The sequence below is a fragment of the Prionailurus bengalensis genome, chromosome D2 (genome assembly GCF_016509475.1).
Source record: "Prionailurus bengalensis isolate Pbe53 chromosome D2, Fcat_Pben_1.1_paternal_pri, whole genome shotgun sequence".
NCBI classification, from domain to species: domain Eukaryota; kingdom Metazoa; phylum Chordata; class Mammalia; order Carnivora; family Felidae; genus Prionailurus; species Prionailurus bengalensis.
Genome location: NC_057351.1, coordinates 69,096,762 through 69,115,649, shown reverse-complemented (window position 1 = coordinate 69,115,649; position 18,888 = coordinate 69,096,762). Strand labels below are relative to the sequence as shown.

General features: G+C 46.7%; 1 protein-coding gene across 1 annotated transcript in view; it reads left to right on the top strand.

The window, feature by feature from the left end:
- Nucleotides 1–1,030: 1,030 nt before the first annotated feature.
- LOC122492637 (guanylate cyclase 2G-like) overlaps nt 1,031–18,888 on the top strand; it is a 43,273-nt gene continuing 25,415 nt past the window's right edge. Inside the window, 11 exon segments of the mRNA XM_043596120.1 lie at nt 1,031–1,411; nt 2,838–3,183; nt 4,724–4,833; nt 8,033–8,218; nt 9,646–9,811; nt 11,443–11,578; nt 12,007–12,013; nt 12,703–12,805; nt 13,461–13,624; nt 15,912–16,048; nt 18,235–18,346. Coding sequence (XP_043452055.1) covers nt 1,031–1,411; nt 2,838–3,183; nt 4,724–4,833; nt 8,033–8,218; nt 9,646–9,811; nt 11,443–11,578; nt 12,007–12,013; nt 12,703–12,805; nt 13,461–13,624; nt 15,912–16,048; nt 18,235–18,346 — 1,848 coding nt within the window.

Here is an 18,888-nt window from a genome sequence, read left to right as displayed (position 1 = left end):
CTACAGTGCCAAAATAATCCCGAGGTGAGTTGGAGATGCCAGCCTCTTCTCTGCCAGTGGGATCTAGAAGAAAGCTGATGGTAGATGGGGACTGAACCATTTATACTTATGAGCATTTGCCCAGCTGGTGGCTGGGTCATCGTACCTGGGGATAGCGATGGCTCCCCAAGGGGCCTGCCATCCCTGCAATGTAAAGCAAAATTTCTCTGTAAAATATTATACATGTAATATATCACATGTAATTCATCAACAAAGAGCTGTCCTCAGCTCTGCCCTGAGCTGCGCAGCGGGAGAGTTCGTGTTCATCCATCAGTAACATCTCCCTGGTGCCCTAGGCCTGGGTGAGGGATACAGACTATACCAGCTGTTGGTAATCCCACTCACAGCCATCACTTCACTTAATCTAGAAGAATTTCCTGGAAGATAGGTTCAGCAGGTGATAACAATCATTGTGATAATGATATCAACATCATCAATCACCACCATCATCTAACATTGACGAAATGGCTCTTTGCCCAGATATTATGTCGGGCACTCGATCACTTTTAATCCTTACCATGTCACTTTGGTGAGGATCCCTTTGCAATCTTACCCCCATTTTATGGATCAGGAAATGAAGGCATAGAGATGGGAAGTAACATGTCCTAGGTCACACAATATATGGTGAAATCAGAATTCCAGCCCGGGGCATCTGTCCACACTTGAGTGGTTCTCGTGATTTTATTTTACTAGCAAAAGGCTAGTGGAGATGGAGTGGGAGTTACGTGACCTTCCCAGGACCATGAATTTTGTCAGAGGTGTCACTGGACCCATTACCAGGGCTTTGATGACTCCTTGCCCCAGTTTCTTTTTTCAACACTGCTGCTTCTAGAGGTGTTAGGACAGACTCTGAAAAGGGAAGGTTTTGGTTAATTAATGCCACTGACTGGAAAGCAAGCTGCGGTCCTCAGGGAACTCTGCACAATCATTTAAACTCCTGGCTTGAGTGGTTAGGAGGCTCCTGCTGTGATACAGGTGTTAGCTGTCATCCATGGCTCCCAGGGTAGGTGCGGAGGCCTCACTCAGATCTGAGCTCCGTTGGGGGATTGAATGTCATGTTGCCCACCCAACACTAGTTCTGACACTCTTGGTCAGCATGCTGGTGACTTGGCTTGAGGCTGCTAAACTCACCGTGGGCTTCCAGGCCCCCTGGAACATCTCTCACCCATTCAGCATGCAAAAGCTGGGTGCGGGCCTCCAGATTGCCATGGACAAGATCAACTCAGAGACAGCAGATTTTGGAAACTTCAGCTGGGAGTTCACTTATACCAACTCAACCTGCAGCACCACAGAGTCTCTTGTTTTCACCAACCAGGTCCAGAGAGAATGGATTCCTGCCCTGTTCGGACCAGCATGCCCAGAAGCAGCAGAGGTAGAGTATAGCCCTTCAGAAACTTTGGCTGAGTGTCTGTTGGAAGGGATGGTTTTTAAAATGATGGCACAGGGGCACCTGGGCAGCTCAGTTGGTTAAGCAGCCGACTTTGGCTCAGGTCACAATCTCACAGTTCGTGAGTTCGAGTCCTGCGTCGGGCCCTGTGCTGATGGTTCAGAGCCCAGAGCCTGCTTCAGATTCTGTGTCTCCCCCTCTCTCTGCCCCCTCTCCAGCTCACACTCTGTCTCTTTTCTCTCAAAAAGAAAGAAACGTTAAAAAAATTAAAATGATAGTACAGACTGGAATAATCTCTTGGCAAGGGTGACATTATACATACTAACTATGTAGGTCTTGAGTACCATTTCTTTGAGATGTAATGAGACCATGTAATCATAACAGTTAACATTCTCTTTAAGGAAAGCCTTTCAAATCACTAATTATTAGTTCACTCCCTAACTTGTTGATTGTTTAGACTTGGTGCTATTGTACGAAGACCCTTCTTATTCACTCTAATGCTGTCAGCCACATGGCTCACAAAGAGTAAGTGGAAAGTGAATGCTTCATTTCAAACAGAAAAATATCATTTGCTTGTGTAGATTTCCCTTTGGTGGGTGTAATAAATTATTCAGCGATGGTAAAAGTAAACGGCAAAGAGTGAAGTATGACAGATTGCAGTAAGCCAGAGCAAGCAAAGTAGACACATGACTTGTAGCTGTTTAGCTGATGAGATTAGCTTTGTGGAAGTCCTTGGCATCCCGTCTCTGACAGGTGTTAATGCAAAGCTGACTAGGAAGGAACATCACAGTCCTCACTCTCAAACATACCGGGGAGCTATCAGTACTGGGTGCTAACAAATGAAGTTCACATTTGAACTTGGATCTTGATCTCTTCCGGAATTTCTCCTTTGACATATTTCTAGCTTTCCAGAGCCATCCAATTTCCAAAGGCAAATTCAAAGGCCGTGGAGTGTGTCTTCATTCCTCCACCCTGACCCTTCATATCCCCAATTCCCAAATCAGAAGTAATTTCTTACTTAACTCCTATAAATCTATAGCCGATAAGTATTGAATGGTATACTTAACTCTAAACTGTTTTTATATGCCTTAGCTCCTGAAAGAGTTGATCATAAGCTCATTTAAGAGCAAGATCTCCACAGTTCCTTGTAAATAGTAGGACCCTAATGAAAAGTATTGAGAAGTAAATAAGGAACAAATCGATCAATAAATGCTCGCTATCGTTATTCTTGTCCTTTGAGGTTTTGCATCCTGAGGATGGATCCAAGACATTATCATCAATATTCCAAAAGAGAGGATTCAGTCTGACCCATAGACTCACTGAATCCAAAGTTTACGCAGACACCTTCCAACGGGGTTTGAGTGTAGCCTAAACCGAGTTATGGAAAGGCATCCTTTTGGTTTCTTTCAAGGTTATTGGCTTCTTGGCCTCAGAGTGGAACATCCCTGTGTTGGACTTTGTTGGACAAACTGCAAAACTGGAGGCCAACTTATACAACACGTATGTGAAACTTGTGCCGCCCGGGCACAAAATTGGTGATGTGCTCTAGAAAAGTCTCCGGTACTTGGGCTGGAAACACATTGGGATGTTTGGAGGTCACTCTGGGACTTCCTTCTGGGACAGAGTGGATGAATTATGGAAGGTTGTAGAGAACAGACTCAAATCCCATTTCACCATCGTTGCCAGTGTGAAATACATCAACAGCGATCCAGCCTTCCTTCAAGAGAACCTTAGAAGCGTGTCATTGATTGTCAGAAGTAAGTAGGAAAGAGTCTTTCATTGCTTATGTTTATAGAGACAAATAGGAAAGCAGATGGTTTGGAAAAAACTAAGAACTCTTCATTTTTCTATGGATGTAAAAAGCAGAAGGAAATGGTGCAAAATTAATGATACATAAAAGCACCACCAAGAACAAAGTTATTTTTTCTTTAATGTAAAGTGAAATCCCTGATGCTATAGTGTTATGATGCACAGAGCCAGTTCTGGAAGCATCTTCCAGATGGGCTGGGTCTTTGCATTTGGGTTATCGTTTAGAGATGGGCTGTGGAGATAGAAAGCTCTAGGTTTGAAACCAGCCTCTGACACTTTCTAGCTGTGTGCTCTTGAGCGAGTACATTAACCTTTCTGTGCCTCTGGTAAGACGGAGACAATTATCTTAGCTACCTCACAGAATGGTGAGGATTAAATGAAGTCACGCCTGTGAAGTGCTGAACACAATAACTGGTCAGCATGTGATAGCAATTATTTTTGTCATGGTACTTATGAGGCTCTGCTTTCTGGCATGAATTAGTAACTGACTCCTTTCTGTTCTTCCAATAAACTAAGCCCTTATGGCCTTTACGGTCTTGGGACTTGGGGACGTGCTGATCCCTTGGCCTGGAGTGCTACCTGCAATCCCACCCCACCCCACCCGGCCCTCTTTCTGTGGAAACATAACTTCCTCTTCTCCTTCCAGACTCAGCCCAGAGCCCACTTGCTCCAATGAGCCTTTTCGGACTACCTGACCTGGAGCAGTCCCCCCTCCCACCACCACCTCACCCACATCAGTATGAGAGCATCCTTCCTCCCTCCCGAATTAGAATCTTAAATGCTCTCTGTAATCTCTTCACTTGCATGCCTTGTGGCTGTCAGCTCCCTGAAGGCAGGGGCCTTCTCTCTTGCTCACTGCTGTATCCTGTCTATAGTATAGTGCCTGACACACAACTGGGACTCAAATAAGCAGATTATCATTTGCCTCCTTTGAAAAAATAAGTCACTACTTCATTTGGGTGTCAAAATGCATGCTGATGTGTTTGGACGGCATAAAACCACCGTGACCTCTGCTTCCTGTCCCCCCCGCCCCCCCCGCCCATCCAAAGTCAGAAGGTCTGAATGCTCCTGGTTCTGGGTCTTCTGTGAACTCCTCCTAATTGCTGTGTGGCTGATGAGTCACAAGCCAGATCTGTTGCTCTGAGTGAATTACGTGAAGAAATGAGAGCCCAGAAAGTGGTCACAACCTTCTTTTGGCTTGTACTTTGGGAGAGAGCGCAGTGAGGACTTTTGTGACACCAGCTTATGTACTGCTGGTGTGGTTCCGGAAGCGTACATGCTGGGAATAGTCTGGGCTTTCCTATTTCCTAAAGCATGCTCAAGGAAAGAAAAAGTCCATGTCTCATTGGCTCATTTGGAGTGGCTTCAGGCTGGACTTTACAAAGTGTGTGTGTGTGTGTGTGTGCGCGTGCGCGCACGTGTGTGTGTAGTGTGGGCACATGTGCATGTGAACATGTACAACTGGCCGACTTTGTTTTCTCTTCTTAGTTATCATCTTAATCGGCAGCTCAGAGGATGCAAAAATTATGCTGCTGACTGCAGAGAACCTGGGACTCAACACAGGAGAATTTGTCTTCACTGTTTTGCAGCAGTTGGAGGTGGTGCTCATGAGCCCTCTATGGTTCCCACAGTAAGAAGTAGCAAGCAAAGAGCACTTGCTATGCACCAGATGCATCAGCTCACTGAGTACTCACTACTATCCCATGAGGCGGGTGCCCTCGTGTTCTCATTGTAGGATCAGGACCCTGAAACTGAGCTGAAAGAATTTACCCAGAGTTCTTCTGCACAGTAGGTGAGAGGTCTCTGGTGGAGCCCTAGGAAAAGCCTCAAAAGGCCAACATACTGGTCCCATTAGACAATTCTTAGGTGGTTTGGTTCATTCGGTAATGGTCGGGAAGGCTAAAACGTACCATGTACCTCCTCTAAGTACCAAGGTACACATATTACTTGCCTCGTTGCTCTCAACACTCCCAAGGGTCCCGTGAGACAGCTATTCCACGCATAATTTACACGCATCATGGCTCTCTTATTTCCAACAGTCTCGTAAGGTGGATGTCACTAGCATTCCAGACCAAAAAAAAACAGAGGCTGAGCTAACTAAGATACCCTACCCAAGAGCTCAGAGCTCTTGAGGGGAATAGCTGGTCTTCCAATTGGGTCTTGTGGACACTGGGACTGAGCTCTTTGCCCCGATAGCTCTGCCTTATGGAGTGTTTACTGGATGCCAGGCCCCACCGCGAGTACTTGACATACTAAAACCCATTTCAGCTCACACCACCCCATGGAGGGCTGCTTTTTATGGGTCCTCTGTGGACTCATAGATGAGGACTCATAGAACTTGTAGACGAGGAAACTGAGATCCTGAAAGCTGAAATAACTTACCAGAGGCCACATGACTGGTAGGAGAGAGAGCTAGTATTTAAATTTTTTTTTAACGTTTATTTATTTTTGAGACAGACAGAGACAGAGCATGAACAGGGGAGTGGCAGAGAGAGAGGGAGATACAGAATCTGAAATGGTCTCCAGGCTCTGAGCTGTCAGCACAGAGCCCAACGCAGGGCTCGAACTCACGAACCATGAGATCATGACCTGAGCCGAAGTCAGTCGCTTAACCGACTGAGCCACCCAGGCACCCCGAGAGCTAGTATTTAAAGCCAGTGGGCTGTACATTTAATCACCACACCACACTAGCAGGCCACTTGCACTTAGCTATGGACACACTGTATAATTTTTATGGAAGTTTTATCTTTCTAAAATGAGCTTGTTTTATACAATCATGAGCTGAAATAGGGCAAAAGAGAGTAAAGAAAAACGTAAAATAATGTTCCAGATTTCTTTTATCTTTTTATCAAGAGTATTTTCGATTGCCCGAAGTGTCTCAGATCTCTCTGGGCAGCCAGTTGGAATTCTACACATATGCCAGACTTCCCAGAACATCCTCCCACCTTCCCTTGTCACTGCTGGCCACTCCTTTATCTTCATTTCTGTCCCCTCTGCCTTCAGACAGATGAGGAGATGCTGGGCCAGGTCTCGGTATTGACAGAGAAGCCCTTCAACACCCTTGCTGCTTTTTCCCCAAACCTTGATGATCACATTCCAGCTGGCTCGTAGTGGCAGAAATCATATAGAAGTAAAAACATACCACACAACATCCATGCAATTGAATTCATGCTGCTCTAAAAAAAAAGAATAGCATAAATCCATTCTAGAAAAAGATTCCCAATGTAGGCTTAGTGGGGGACAAATCAAGGTGCAGAACAGCATTATAGTGTGATACTACTTAAGTAAAATACACATGCATGTGGAACTGACAGGAGGGAGCCATAGGGGAATCGGGGAAGATTTTGTGGTCTTTCATGTATATACAGGCAATGGGTGGGCGTTCATTTCATAATAGTAATAATATAGATAATAATGATCATAACAAACCACCTAAACCATAAGAAGAAAATTGAGAATCAATAGTTCTGATGAATGGATAATGAAGAGGTGATATATATATATATATATATATATATATATATCACCTCTTCATATATATATATATATATATGCACACAATGGAATGCTTCTCGGCGATGAAAAAGAATGAAATCTTGCCATTTGCAACAACATGGATGGAGCTGGAGGGCATTACGCTAAGAAATAAGTCAGACAGAGAAAGACAGATATCATATGTTTTCACTCATATGTGGAATTTGAGAAACTTAACAGAAGATGGGGGAAGGGAAGGAAAAAAAAGTTACAAACAGAGAGAGAAGCAAACCATAAGAGACTCTTAAATACAGAGAATAAACTGAGGGTTGATGGGGGTGGGGGGCCAGGGGTTGGGGAGAATGAGTGATGGGCATTCAGGAGGGCACTTGTTGGGATGAGCGCTGGGTGTTGTATGTAAGCAATGAATCATGGGAATCTACCCCCGAAGCCAAGAGCACACTATATACACTATATGTTAGCTAACTTGACAACAAATTATATACCTATCTGTATCTATATCTATCTATATCTATATCATCTATATCTATCTATCTATCTAAAGAAGTAAAAATCATATTACAAAAAAAAATCAGCAGTCCTAAAGTTTTCAAGTTTTTGCCACCCATTGCTAGAAGGTAAGGTTTCTGCATCCTAAGGTCTTGACACCCCAGGTAAGTGTTTTATTTATTTATTTATTATTTATTATTTTTTTGGCTTACTTCCCACTCTTTCAATGCTAGCTCGAAAATGGGTGGGCTCCCAGGCCCCCTGGAACATCTCCCATCCATTTAGTGTGCAAAGGCTGGGTGCAGGCCACATACAGTAATAACAGCCAGCATTGACTGAGGGCTTAACTTACACCAAGCTGGGCGCCAGGAGCTTCCATGGACTATCTCATTTAATCCTCACGCAACCCACAAGGCAGTGCTATCGCTGTCTGTATTATATTAGATAGGTGAGTAAAAGCAGGGCAGGAAGGCTGTATACCTGTCCAAGGTGGCAGTCATTAGCTGGTGGAGCCAGAAGTCACAGTAAGGCCTGCCTTTCTCCAGGCCTCAGGTTCTTATTGCTATGTAACACTGAAATGTAATTAAGCAAAACTTAAGAGCTTTGCACATAGTGTGTGCTCATTAAATGCTAGCTGTTTATGTTTTCTTTGGCTTATCCCTCGCCTAATAAATTAGAGCCTAAACTTTGTCCTGAAAGTTGTGTTTCCCAGGATCACAGTGAAGAGATTCAAATTTGACGTTGACTTTATGCGGTTCCGTTGAACAGGAGTATTTCGTACAGAATGACTATGTTTATTTCATGGTGTTTCAGGACAGTTTTTGGAAGGAGGTATTGACAAATCAGAAGGCGATGCACTCCTCCACGGTCTATGAGTCAGTGTTTCTCATAGCCTTTGGCTCCTATGGAGAAGGCCCTGGAGGTGAAGACTTCCAAAAACAAGTCTACCAAAGGCTGAGAGGACCACCCTTCCACAGCTCCATATTCACGGACGAGCAGGTCTGATGTGGGGCCTTCCTGCACAGGCCCCTGCCCCCTTCTTGAAGGATGTTTGTGTTTGGCTCTGAGAGTCTCCCTCTTATTTCCCCTCTGCTTGCCTCACTCCCCTAACACACACACACACACAGACACACGCACGCAAATGCATCTGTGCACACACACAGCCACACACTTTCTCATCTTCAACAGTCCAAAATATACAGTAGTCTGATGCTGTCTTGTGAAATCTGCACCCCAGGACCATAAAGGAGGACAGAGGTTACGAGATGAGAGGTCAGTGGCCTTTGGAATCAGAGACCTAGGCTCCTATCCCAATTCTGTTATTTACTAACTGTGGGCCTTGAGGTGAATTGCTTAATCTTCTACACATCTGTGTCTCCCCCCAAAAAATGGGACTCATAATGACATCTGCCTCTGGGGTGTGGTTTTGAGTATCTAATAATACAGAACATGGAATTAGCAGAACTGATACCAGTGGGACCTCAAACCTCAACAATTTCCTTTCCCGGCAGGATGCCAGGAGCAGGAACCAGAATGGAGGGATCAGAGATGTGGAGCTAGGACAGGTCAAGGCAAGTAGGTGGTCTGGAACAGGGAGAAGAAGGTCGGGAGAGAGATTAGCAGCCAGTGGCGGTCTCTGTATGTGTGGGATGATGGGGGAAAGTGTCTCATTCCCACAGAGAATTTTTTATAGAGACACCATTGGCCAGAGCTGGAACCACTTCCAGGGTGGGGCTGAGCTGACCTTGAAGGTGGTGATGGGTCACTGATGACAGGCATTCCATTAGGAACAAGGTGGCCCATTGTGGATCCTCACACAAAAGAAAAGATGATCAACTGACAAATATTGGGGGAGTCGTCTACTAAGTGTCAGCTCTGTACCAGTTTCTCCAGGGAGAACCTGCCTGGCCTCTAGTCAGCACTTAAATTTTTGTTGACCAAATGGATAGAAGAGAACATGTATTGAAGACCTACTATGTCCCAGGTAGTGAGAATGGGAGTATACCTATTCTACCTCATTTAACTATCCTTATCATTACCGTGACAGCGGCCTTCTCATTTTGTAAATCGGTGAGGTGAGATTCAGAGAGATTCAGAGAGGTTATGGAACTTACCCCAAGACTCAACAGCCAGTAAAGCAGCAGGGCCAGCCTGACTCTGAAATCTGCCCTCTTTCCATTAAACCATACTCCCTCCCACCCGTGGCCTAAAGAGCCGTGCCTGACCCGCAGGATCACGTGATCTCCCTGGGCCCAGGAGGCCCCAAGAGGCCAAGTGTGGTCCGTGCTATGGGATTTGATGGCACAGGCCTGGGCACGTGGAGGGCTCTCCTCTCCCTGGGGGACAGCGGGGACCACGGGTGTGTTCCAAGGTGAAGAGGACAGAGAGAGAGAGAGTCCTCCCTGCGTTTGCCTCCCTCCCTGAAGGTGAGCCCTTACACTGCCTACCTTCGCGACGTGGTGCTGCTCTATGCCCAGATGGTGAGGGAGCTGGCGGCGGCCAGGCGAGATTTCCGAGACGGGCGGCAGCTGGTGGGCACCCTGAGAGACTCCTGTCGTTGCACTGCGGGGCGAGTGGCTTGCCCGCTGCTGGGTTTCCTCGACTGGGGCCTGCTGCTGCTCCCATGGTCAGAGCCCGGAGAAGCCGGGCTGTGGCTGGAGGCTTGCCTCACCAAGTCACAGGGTCCCTCTTTCTTAGGGAGATTCTTCTTCAAGGGCTGGTTGAGGTTCAACCTCCCGGCTTCCATGGGCCACTCTTCCAGGTCTATCCAGAAGGCTGCCCGGACCAGGGGAGGGGGCCTCAGGGGCACATCATCCCCCCCGTCCCCAGCTGCCACCACCGCGCAAAGTCTCTCCCGCCAGCTCCTTTTGAGCCGAATCTGTCTAGAATGAAACTCAAAGTCTGTGAGGACTGCCTCATGGGATTGCTTCCACAATGCTTCCCATCCTGTGCCCTCTCTGACCGGGGTGCTGGGCCTGATTCCCGAGAATGACCTCTAATGATGGGACTGCCCGGTCCGGCTCTGCTCGCAGGGGTGAGGATAGGCTGGGAAGCAAATCACCCTGGGTGCTCAACAATGGCTGCCACCTTTCAGTGCACTCCAGTTTCTCATTCCTAAGACAGGGATAATACCCCCTGATCGGACTGGCCCTGGACAGAATCAGGATATTGGTCTCTGCTTCTCGTATTCGTTTCTGCCACACGGTGGCGGGACCACAGCCACAGAACTAGTGTGTGCCAGGGGCCTTCACACCAATCGAAAAGAGGCTCTTGGCCAAGGAGGTCAAATTAGGAGATGAACCCCCGTCGCCTTGTTGCGCCATAAACAAAGTACATGCTGAAGGCAGCAATTCGGGTTGTTGCATTTGTGCCAGCAATCTGTGCAAACCTCAGCAGGGAGCTGGGCTCGGCCCTCACACTCCGGATGCCAGCACGCGTTCGCACGGCCCGGCAGCGTGGGGTCCTGGGGAGAACACGGCACTTGGAGCCTAACAGGCCTGCCTCTTCCTGGCCCTGGAAACTCAGGGGAGTCTGCCTCCAGCCTCTGCTTGTTAAGGAGTGATGCCTCCCCAGAAGGGTCCGCTGGGGCTAGTCGTGTGAAATCACCATGACCCGCGGTGCTGGGCACACAACAGGTGCTCAATAAATGGTCATTTTGTGTCCTCTCCCCGGTGGGAACGAAGCTGCGATAAGTCCTATGTCAGACCATACGTCCTAGTCGCTGGTATGGAAGAGCCTTATTTTGCTGCCTTGGGATCTCTAACATGTCCTTTGTGCGTGGGGTTCAGCATACCCTGGGCCAGGACGGGGCACCATGTCGACACCAAGCACAAACCAAAACTAAGAGGGAAGAGGCTCGCTAAGAACAAACTTTGCAAACTCATTCCCTGGGGCCTGGCAGACCATCTGCCCCCTTTTGTCACATCTGATTGTGGGTTGTTTGGGTTTTTTTTAATGCTGGAAGGGCTCCCCAGCATAGGCCTAACAACACACATCTGCCTGCCCAAAGTGCCCTGTCCCACCAGGGGACCACTCTGAACCACCTTTCCTTTTTCACGCTCCTCTTTGACCCTGTCTCAGATTTCCTGAAAGGATAAGAACCTCACTGCTGGCTTTTGGTGGCTGCTGGGCGGGGCTTCTGCTCATCTGAGCTGACAGACTGGCATTTCCAGCCACATGCTCCCCTCTGTCCCCCTCATCGTAAGCATCTTCTCTCTTCCCAGGAATCACTGGCCCCGTGTTTGTGGACTCCCAGGGAGAAAGGCACGTGGATTACTCAATCTATGCTCTACAGAAATCTAGAAACGGGTCCCGCTTTCTTCCTTTTCTTCAATATGACAGCGATCAGAAAGTAATCAAGTGCCGGGTGGATCTTTATGTTTAGACAGTGCTACAGGAAGGGACCTGGGAGGGGGCGGGGGCTGGGGGTCCTGCCGGGAGGCCGGTTTGGGATCCAGCTCCTAGAATGCACCACACAGGTTGTCTGTTGCTCCTGAACTCAGGTGAAGGTCTACTCTGGGCCTTTAAAATAATCTCGCCCTTGCTTGTGGGTGTGGCTCAGCCACTTCAGATCCTAGTTTAGAACACAGCACCCCCCAAGTGCACCTCCACGGGGACCTAGGCCTCCTCTTGCAGCCAGGCAGGTCCCACAGCCCATGATCTCAGGGACAGGCCCTGCCCTAGGGGTGGGGGAACACAGCACCCCCTGCAGGGTAGAGTCCCCAGCCAGCCAAACCCACTCAACCCAGGCGGCCTGATTCCCAAACAGACAGCTTTGTGGACACCAGGACCTGGGTGCCATCCCGGCTTCCTGTACCAAGGAATCCCTGGGGGGGAAAATCTGTTTTTGTTCTCTCGGCTATAAATCAATGAGACAACTAAAAGGAAACCTAAAGCTTAATTGAATTGCTACTTGTCCCCACCATCACCACCCCCAATCCAGATTTTATTTGACACTTTTCTCCCTCCCTACCCTTATGGAATTTTCATGTGCCAAAGCAAACTGGCCCAGGAAATGAAATAATCATAATCCTCAGTAACAAACAGATCCTCGGTATTGTAGGAACAGGCATTCTCCACGAAGGGAGCGGTGTTTTGGTGTGTGCAATGTCAAGGTGCTGTGTAACAAGATTTGTCTACATCACACACAGGAGAAAATCCCAGCCACACCGGAGCATTGGCACATCACTTTTAAATCAAAAGTGACAGGGTTCCAATCAAAAGGTTAAGTCAGCTCTTCTCTGCAACAGAATGATAGTGCCCTTCCATGAATTAGATGATCTGCAGGTGAGTTTGAAGAGTCTAGGTGAGGTGTGAAAACTGGATGGGTCACCAAATGTTTGAATTAAGAGACCAAGGCCTGCTTCTTGCAAATGACGTGAATGTTTCAGTTGCTTCTGCTCTGCCTAAGGTAGTGACAAACTAGAATAAATGCAGTGGGCACTGACTTACAATTGTCTTTTTTTTTTTTTATATAAGACGAGAGAAATCTCTCCACTCTTCCTTGGCCCCAGGGCTCACTTCCTGAAGACAGACCCAGCTGTGGATTTGACAATGAGCTCTGTGGAAAGGCGCCTGCTTCTACCGGTCAGTGCAGGCGCTCAGAGAAGGCGGTAGGTAGGGATTCTCCCCAGGAGGGTATCTCAACAACGGTGGCACTGTTGATGTTTGGGGCAGGCTACTCTTTGTGTGCGGACGTGTCCTGTGCACTGAATAGCTGCATCCCAGGCCTCTACCCGCTACAGGCTAGCCACGCTCTCTAGTTGCAGCCACCCAAAAAATCTCCAACATCACCTGCCTCCCCTGTAGAGAACCTCAGCTCCAGGGAAACCTGGCCCCCGGGATGTGAGTCTCAGGGACTTCATTTCTAAGGAGTTAGAGTCTGCACAAGGGAGTATTGCCTGGTGCTCCTGGAATTAGATGGATCATAACAGAGAACAACTCTAAGAACTCATAGTGAGCGTTCAGTAACAGTGGTGGTGGTACTAGAAGTCATCCCCATTGTCTACAATGGAAGTTTCTATCCACAGGGGTAGGTGGGTGCAGTTGCCATGGGAACCAGAGGGGAGGTCAGAAAAGAATTCTTGGGAGAGACGAGTCTGAGTGGACCCGGGACATCCTAGCTTGGACCCAGGACTGGATAGCCTTTGAGGCATCTGTGTGGCATGACCAGGCTGGGGCCAGGATGTGCTCTCTTCTGTTCTTCAGCAGGCTGTAGTGATGACATGTCCCTGTCCTCCAGGCGTGACTGCTGTGATCCTCGCTATGACCCCCTTGATTACTGTCTTGGGAGCTGTCATCATAGGTCTTTGGTTAAGGATTCAGAGGGGAAAATGGCAAAGGCGAAAGGAAGACATTTGGTGGCAAATCAATTATGATGACATCACCATTCTGCCCCCAAACAAGGTGAGGCCACAGCCGGCCCAGATAGCCACTTCCTGCTCACGGCTAGTGATTTGTGGAAGGGACCTCATCTAGGAGTTTCTGAAAGCCGAGGCTGACTCATTTATAAAGTGGATGCTTAACAGAGCCTTTAGCCCCACATTCTGGCTCTGGGCCTCCCACTTCCTTGATGAATATCCCTGGCAATGTCATTTCTGGGCCTTAGCTTCTGAATCCTTATAAATGATCAGATGGTCTCGAAGATTCCCTTCAGCTCTATTACCCTGTGGGTGTAAGGACTCATATATCCTGCTCAAATATCAAAGCTGTCTCCCCGGCAGCATTTCGTTATTTTTAAAACCACATGAACTCCTTTAACCGGCTGATGACGAATATAGTAAGAATCATTTGCTCAACGACCTCTTCTGAGGGAGGCGAGCCCCACGGAGGTGTCTATAAGGTGAGACAGAAGCCCCATAAATGGAGTGAGTAAATGTCTCAGCCGCATCTTCAGAAAGCAGGTGACATTTGGGAAGAGGGATTTGCTAGAGATGACCAGGAGAGAAGTAACGCAGGGTGAGCCAGGATTTATATATTTATAAATATATTAAATATTGATTTAATATACATTAAACAAATAAATGTATATTTATTACATTTAATAAACATAACATTGTTTGATAAGGGTGTAACATTTACATAATTTCAAAAACTACTACCATGACTGTATCTTATGACTCAGTGTATTTTAGCTTGAAATTTTGAAGTGTCTTTTCTTTCTTTTTTCTTTTTTTTGTTATTAATATTAAACAGGGCAATCTTTGCAAGCATACGTTGATTATTTGGGAGGATTTATTGCCCTACCGGAAATGTTAGTAAGAAATGTTCTTTAGATTAGAAAGACGGATTCAAGTTTCTATAGGTTTTTTTAAACAATTTTTTAAGTTTATTTATTTATTTTGAGACAGAGAGAGAGAGAGAGAGATCACAGGGGAAGGACAGAGAGAGACAGGGAGAGAGAGTGAATCCCAATCAGGCTCCACACTGTTAGCGCAGAGCCTGATGCAGGGCCCGAACCTACGAACTGGGAGACGATGACTGAGCTGAAATCAAGAGTTGGGACGCCCTGCCGACTGAGCCACCCGGGCACCCGAGTTCCTGCAGTTTAATAAGAGCTCTCTGTTCCTGGGAAGAGGGAGAGGGAGGGAGTAAATTTTGCTTTCACCTCAATTTATTAAAAACCTACAACTGAAATGAATTTTAAAGATCAGTAATTTTAGAATTTCAGAGAGTACTTGCTCAGGAGTACATGCTACTCAAGATATCAAGAGAATAACAAGAATCTATGTATTTGACCAGATTTATGAGTCTTAAATATCTCAAAGCAAAAGAAAAGTGTTCTAGAATGTTGGTGCTTATTTAAAAAAAGCACTAAAGTGAGACCAAAGTATATAGGTTTGTTCTCACGGACATTTAGATTAACTGTGAAGATAAGGAATGCATTATGGGTCAAAATCAAACATTTCTCTCATGTTATGTATGCGTTGTTCCTGTTATATTGGCTTTCTTTTCAAAATTGTAGTTTGTATTATTCATTTCTTTTTAGTGGTATTCTTGAATGTACTATTCATTCACTAAATGAGTTGGGACTTTCAAAAAATAAAGGTGACTTAGAGGAGCTGAAATCAAGGAAGCTCCAACACGTTAGGACCAGATCAGACTTCACTAGCAAGTTGTTTCCAAAGTCCCTGGGGGTTCTGGGGCTCACTGGTCTGGTCCTGGGGTGAATGACAGATTGGGGGTGGAGATGTGGCGGAGAAGAATACTCAGCCTTCTTCCGTCTTCAACCAAATCAGCTCTGCTCTGTCCTGCCCGGTTTCTACATTAGGGTTCCAGGTAAGACTCTGCTTGAAAAACAGCATTCCTCTGTTTTAAATACATTCTCTAGGTGTTAGGGAGGCACTGGGGTTATTAAATAGAGAGGTAATGTGGTTAGGTGCTCATTTCAGAAGAGGATTCTGGCATCAGGAGACACATCGAATGAAGCGCCAGAGCCAGAACTTGAATTTGGGCCGTCTGACCCCAGAGCCTTATCCATGACAACTGTCTGTGGTGGTATAGGCACAAGAGTGACTCATGTAGTAGCCAAGCATTTACACTTTGGGTCAGAGGGATCAGGACTCAAGGCCTGACTTTCCCCACTTATTAACTGCGTGACCTTGGTGCCCATTTTCCTGAACTATAAAAGGCACACTCTCTTCGGTACTTGGTCGTGCTACGGAGAGCAATCGGGTTGCGTTGTGTTTTACAGCCATCCCAGAGATGCACGCCCGTGTCGAGAGGAAGCAACAGTAACTCATCTAGTGTGATGATTTCTGGGGATGCCAGTTCCCTTGTCAAGAGCCAGCAGGTGGAAGAGGTCTTTTATGCCCCTACAGGGGCATACCTGTACCTGTAGGGCCTTACCAGGTACTATTGAGGGCAAAGTGACTGCATGCATGTTGTAGTGTGTGTCTCTGTCCCCTGTCCTTTCTGCCAGGCAGGGCACTGTGAATACGGGAACACTCCAAGTAAAAGCCAGGGTGTTCTTGTGGCTCCAGAGCGGTGCGTCTCAAACTTCAATGTGTACATGAAATACCGGGGCTCTTGTTACAAAGCCGATGCTGTTGAGTGGGTCTGGGGTGGGGCCTGAGATTCTGCATTTTCCCTAACAAGCTCCCAGGTGATTCCTACACTGGCTTCTAGACTAGACTCAGCTCTGTCCAAGAGAACTTGCCATAAAGAGGAAAATATTCCAAATCTGCGTGGTCCAGTATGGTACCATTCTAAGACTATTAAACATGAGTGTGCTGGGGAACTGGTTTTGAGTTTTATATAATTTTAATTTGGGGGGAACCTCACGTGGCTAGTGGCTACCTTATTGGACAGTGTCTTCGTAGAACATGTATTACTGCCTCCTTGGTACCACTTCAGCACTGACGAATTGGCTGCTGCAGTATAAGCATGGACAGCCACCAGAGCCTGCGACATAATTCCTGCCTGCCCTTTCTCACCCTCTCTTCCACTCCCCAGACCGTTATGGCTGCCTGTGCTTAGCACTCCTCTAGAAGTTCAAGTCCTCTGGGTGAAAAATATGTGATAAAAAAAATCTCATATATAGTGTTTGAAATATACAAAAAAAAATATTATCTGGGAGGTCCTGGAGAGCAGGGGCCAAAAGCTCCAAGCAAGGAAAATTTTGTTCCTTGCTCTAAATTGGGTTTCATGAAGATTGGAACCAGAGCATTCCTCATGCAACTGAACTTATTTTTCTAAATGTTTACTTGGGTTTTAGAACTACAAAAAAACTGTCTTGAATATGATCATCCATAAAACCCTGAGCACCTTTATTCATACAAAACTGTGTATAATGGTCCAGTAGCCATTTAGAGATGGCAACCAGGAAGCCACAGAATATCTCTATTGATTAATCTTCCTGAAATATTTGCTCTCTTCTCCCTCAAATACCATCACTGAGGTCCCCAGCTCTTTATGGTAATGTCCAAACTCTTTAACAAGGGTTCAAGGCTGTCTACTGCCTAGTCCCAGCCTACTTTCAGAAAAATTGTTTCTCATGGCTGAAATCCTGTACTATCCAGTCGGTCTTACTGCTTAAGCCATGTGTGTTTTTCACCTTCGACGATGCCATGACTACTGCCCCTACCCCACCCCCTCTGGAACCTTCTTGCCCTTCAGAGTTCAGCCTTAGCATTACCTCTTCCAAGAACCCTCTCCTCTATCCCACAGGGTGCCTTCCTCCTTGGGAACCCCCATCATAGACCAGAGTCTTTTGCAATTAACCCCATACTAAAAGTGGGAGATCTTGGGTTGGCATTTAAATTGTGCTGAGGCTTGTGTGTCCAGATTCTTTTTTTCTATGCAGATTTTCCCAGGTTGTCAGATGATTTGTGGCAATTTGTTGACTCTCTTAAAGCAGACTTAATAGGTAATGGCAATGAGATATGCCACTTCCTGAAAGCCAGATATGTGCCAAGCATTGAGTTAACAGTGTTACGTATTTTAACTGATTTAACCGTTGTAAGAACTCGATGAGATAAGTTTCCTTTTTAATCTCCATGGTACAGATGAGGAAATGGAAGCTTGGAGAAGTTAAATCCCTTGTTCAAAGTTAGTAAGCTGTAAGCAGTAAGAGGTAAGCAGAAGTAAGGTAAGAGCAGTAAGGTCGTAAGCAGTAGAAATGGCCTTGACCCAGGTATCTGACTCCAGACTTACTCTTAAGACCTCAGCTCACCATCCCTTTGAATGAAAATGGGACATTACTGTGTAATAGAGTGTAATCTTGGAGTCAGATGTTCAAATCCTGGCTGTATTACCTACAAATGTGTGACCTTGGACAAGTTACTGAACCTTAGTGATCCCACCTGGAAACATGCCCGTCTTGCAGGGCTATGATACGTGGGAAATGAGATCTTATGTGTTAAGAAGCTAGCTGAGCACCTACACATAGCACAGTGCCACCCTGGCCTGATCTGGACTCTGATGTCCCTTTGGTAGGTGGATTTCTTGCTGGTTTTCCTGCTTCCCTTCCTAGTCTTTTCTGAGTAGAGCTTTTCTGGATCATCCTGGATTAAGAGCATTCCACTTTGTCTCTGGTTCCAGGGAAACCATGTGGCCATCTGCTACGTGGGTGACCAAGCAAAAGCCTCAGTCAGGAGGAAGCTGTCTGTGCTGCAGGAAATCCGACTGGTGAGGCTCCTCGCCCCTCTCCCTGGGAGAGAGAAAGTGGCGCTGATCTCTGGCTCTCTGTTGCCAGCTCCCTCTTCCCATCTGGGAACACCCCAGTCCAAAGGATCAATGATGGGAAGCTTCTTCCCTTACCTTGGCCCACTACCCCCATCCCCTGACAGCCCAGACATTAGGCTTAAGACCCTTTAGGCACCTGAAATCTGGGACCCCTTCCAGCCTTGCCCTTTTCCCTTAAATTCCCCCTGGCCTTCACTCCACCTCTCCATCCTCTGTGTCTGTGAGGATTGTTCACCTCTCTTGAAACTTTTCCTTGGATGGAGTCAGATTCATGGGGTCTGACTTCTTGCTCGAAATCTATGACCTGTCATGGCCCAGACACCGTGGCACTGACAGCCATGAACACCAGGAAGCAGGGCCAGGTCTGTTTACTATGATGTGGTTTTAGTTAATCCCCATGGCTAAGGTTAGACTTGGATCATTCCTCTGGTTTATTTGCTAGAGGCAGACTGCCTGGATTTACCTCCCAGCTCTGCCACTAATAA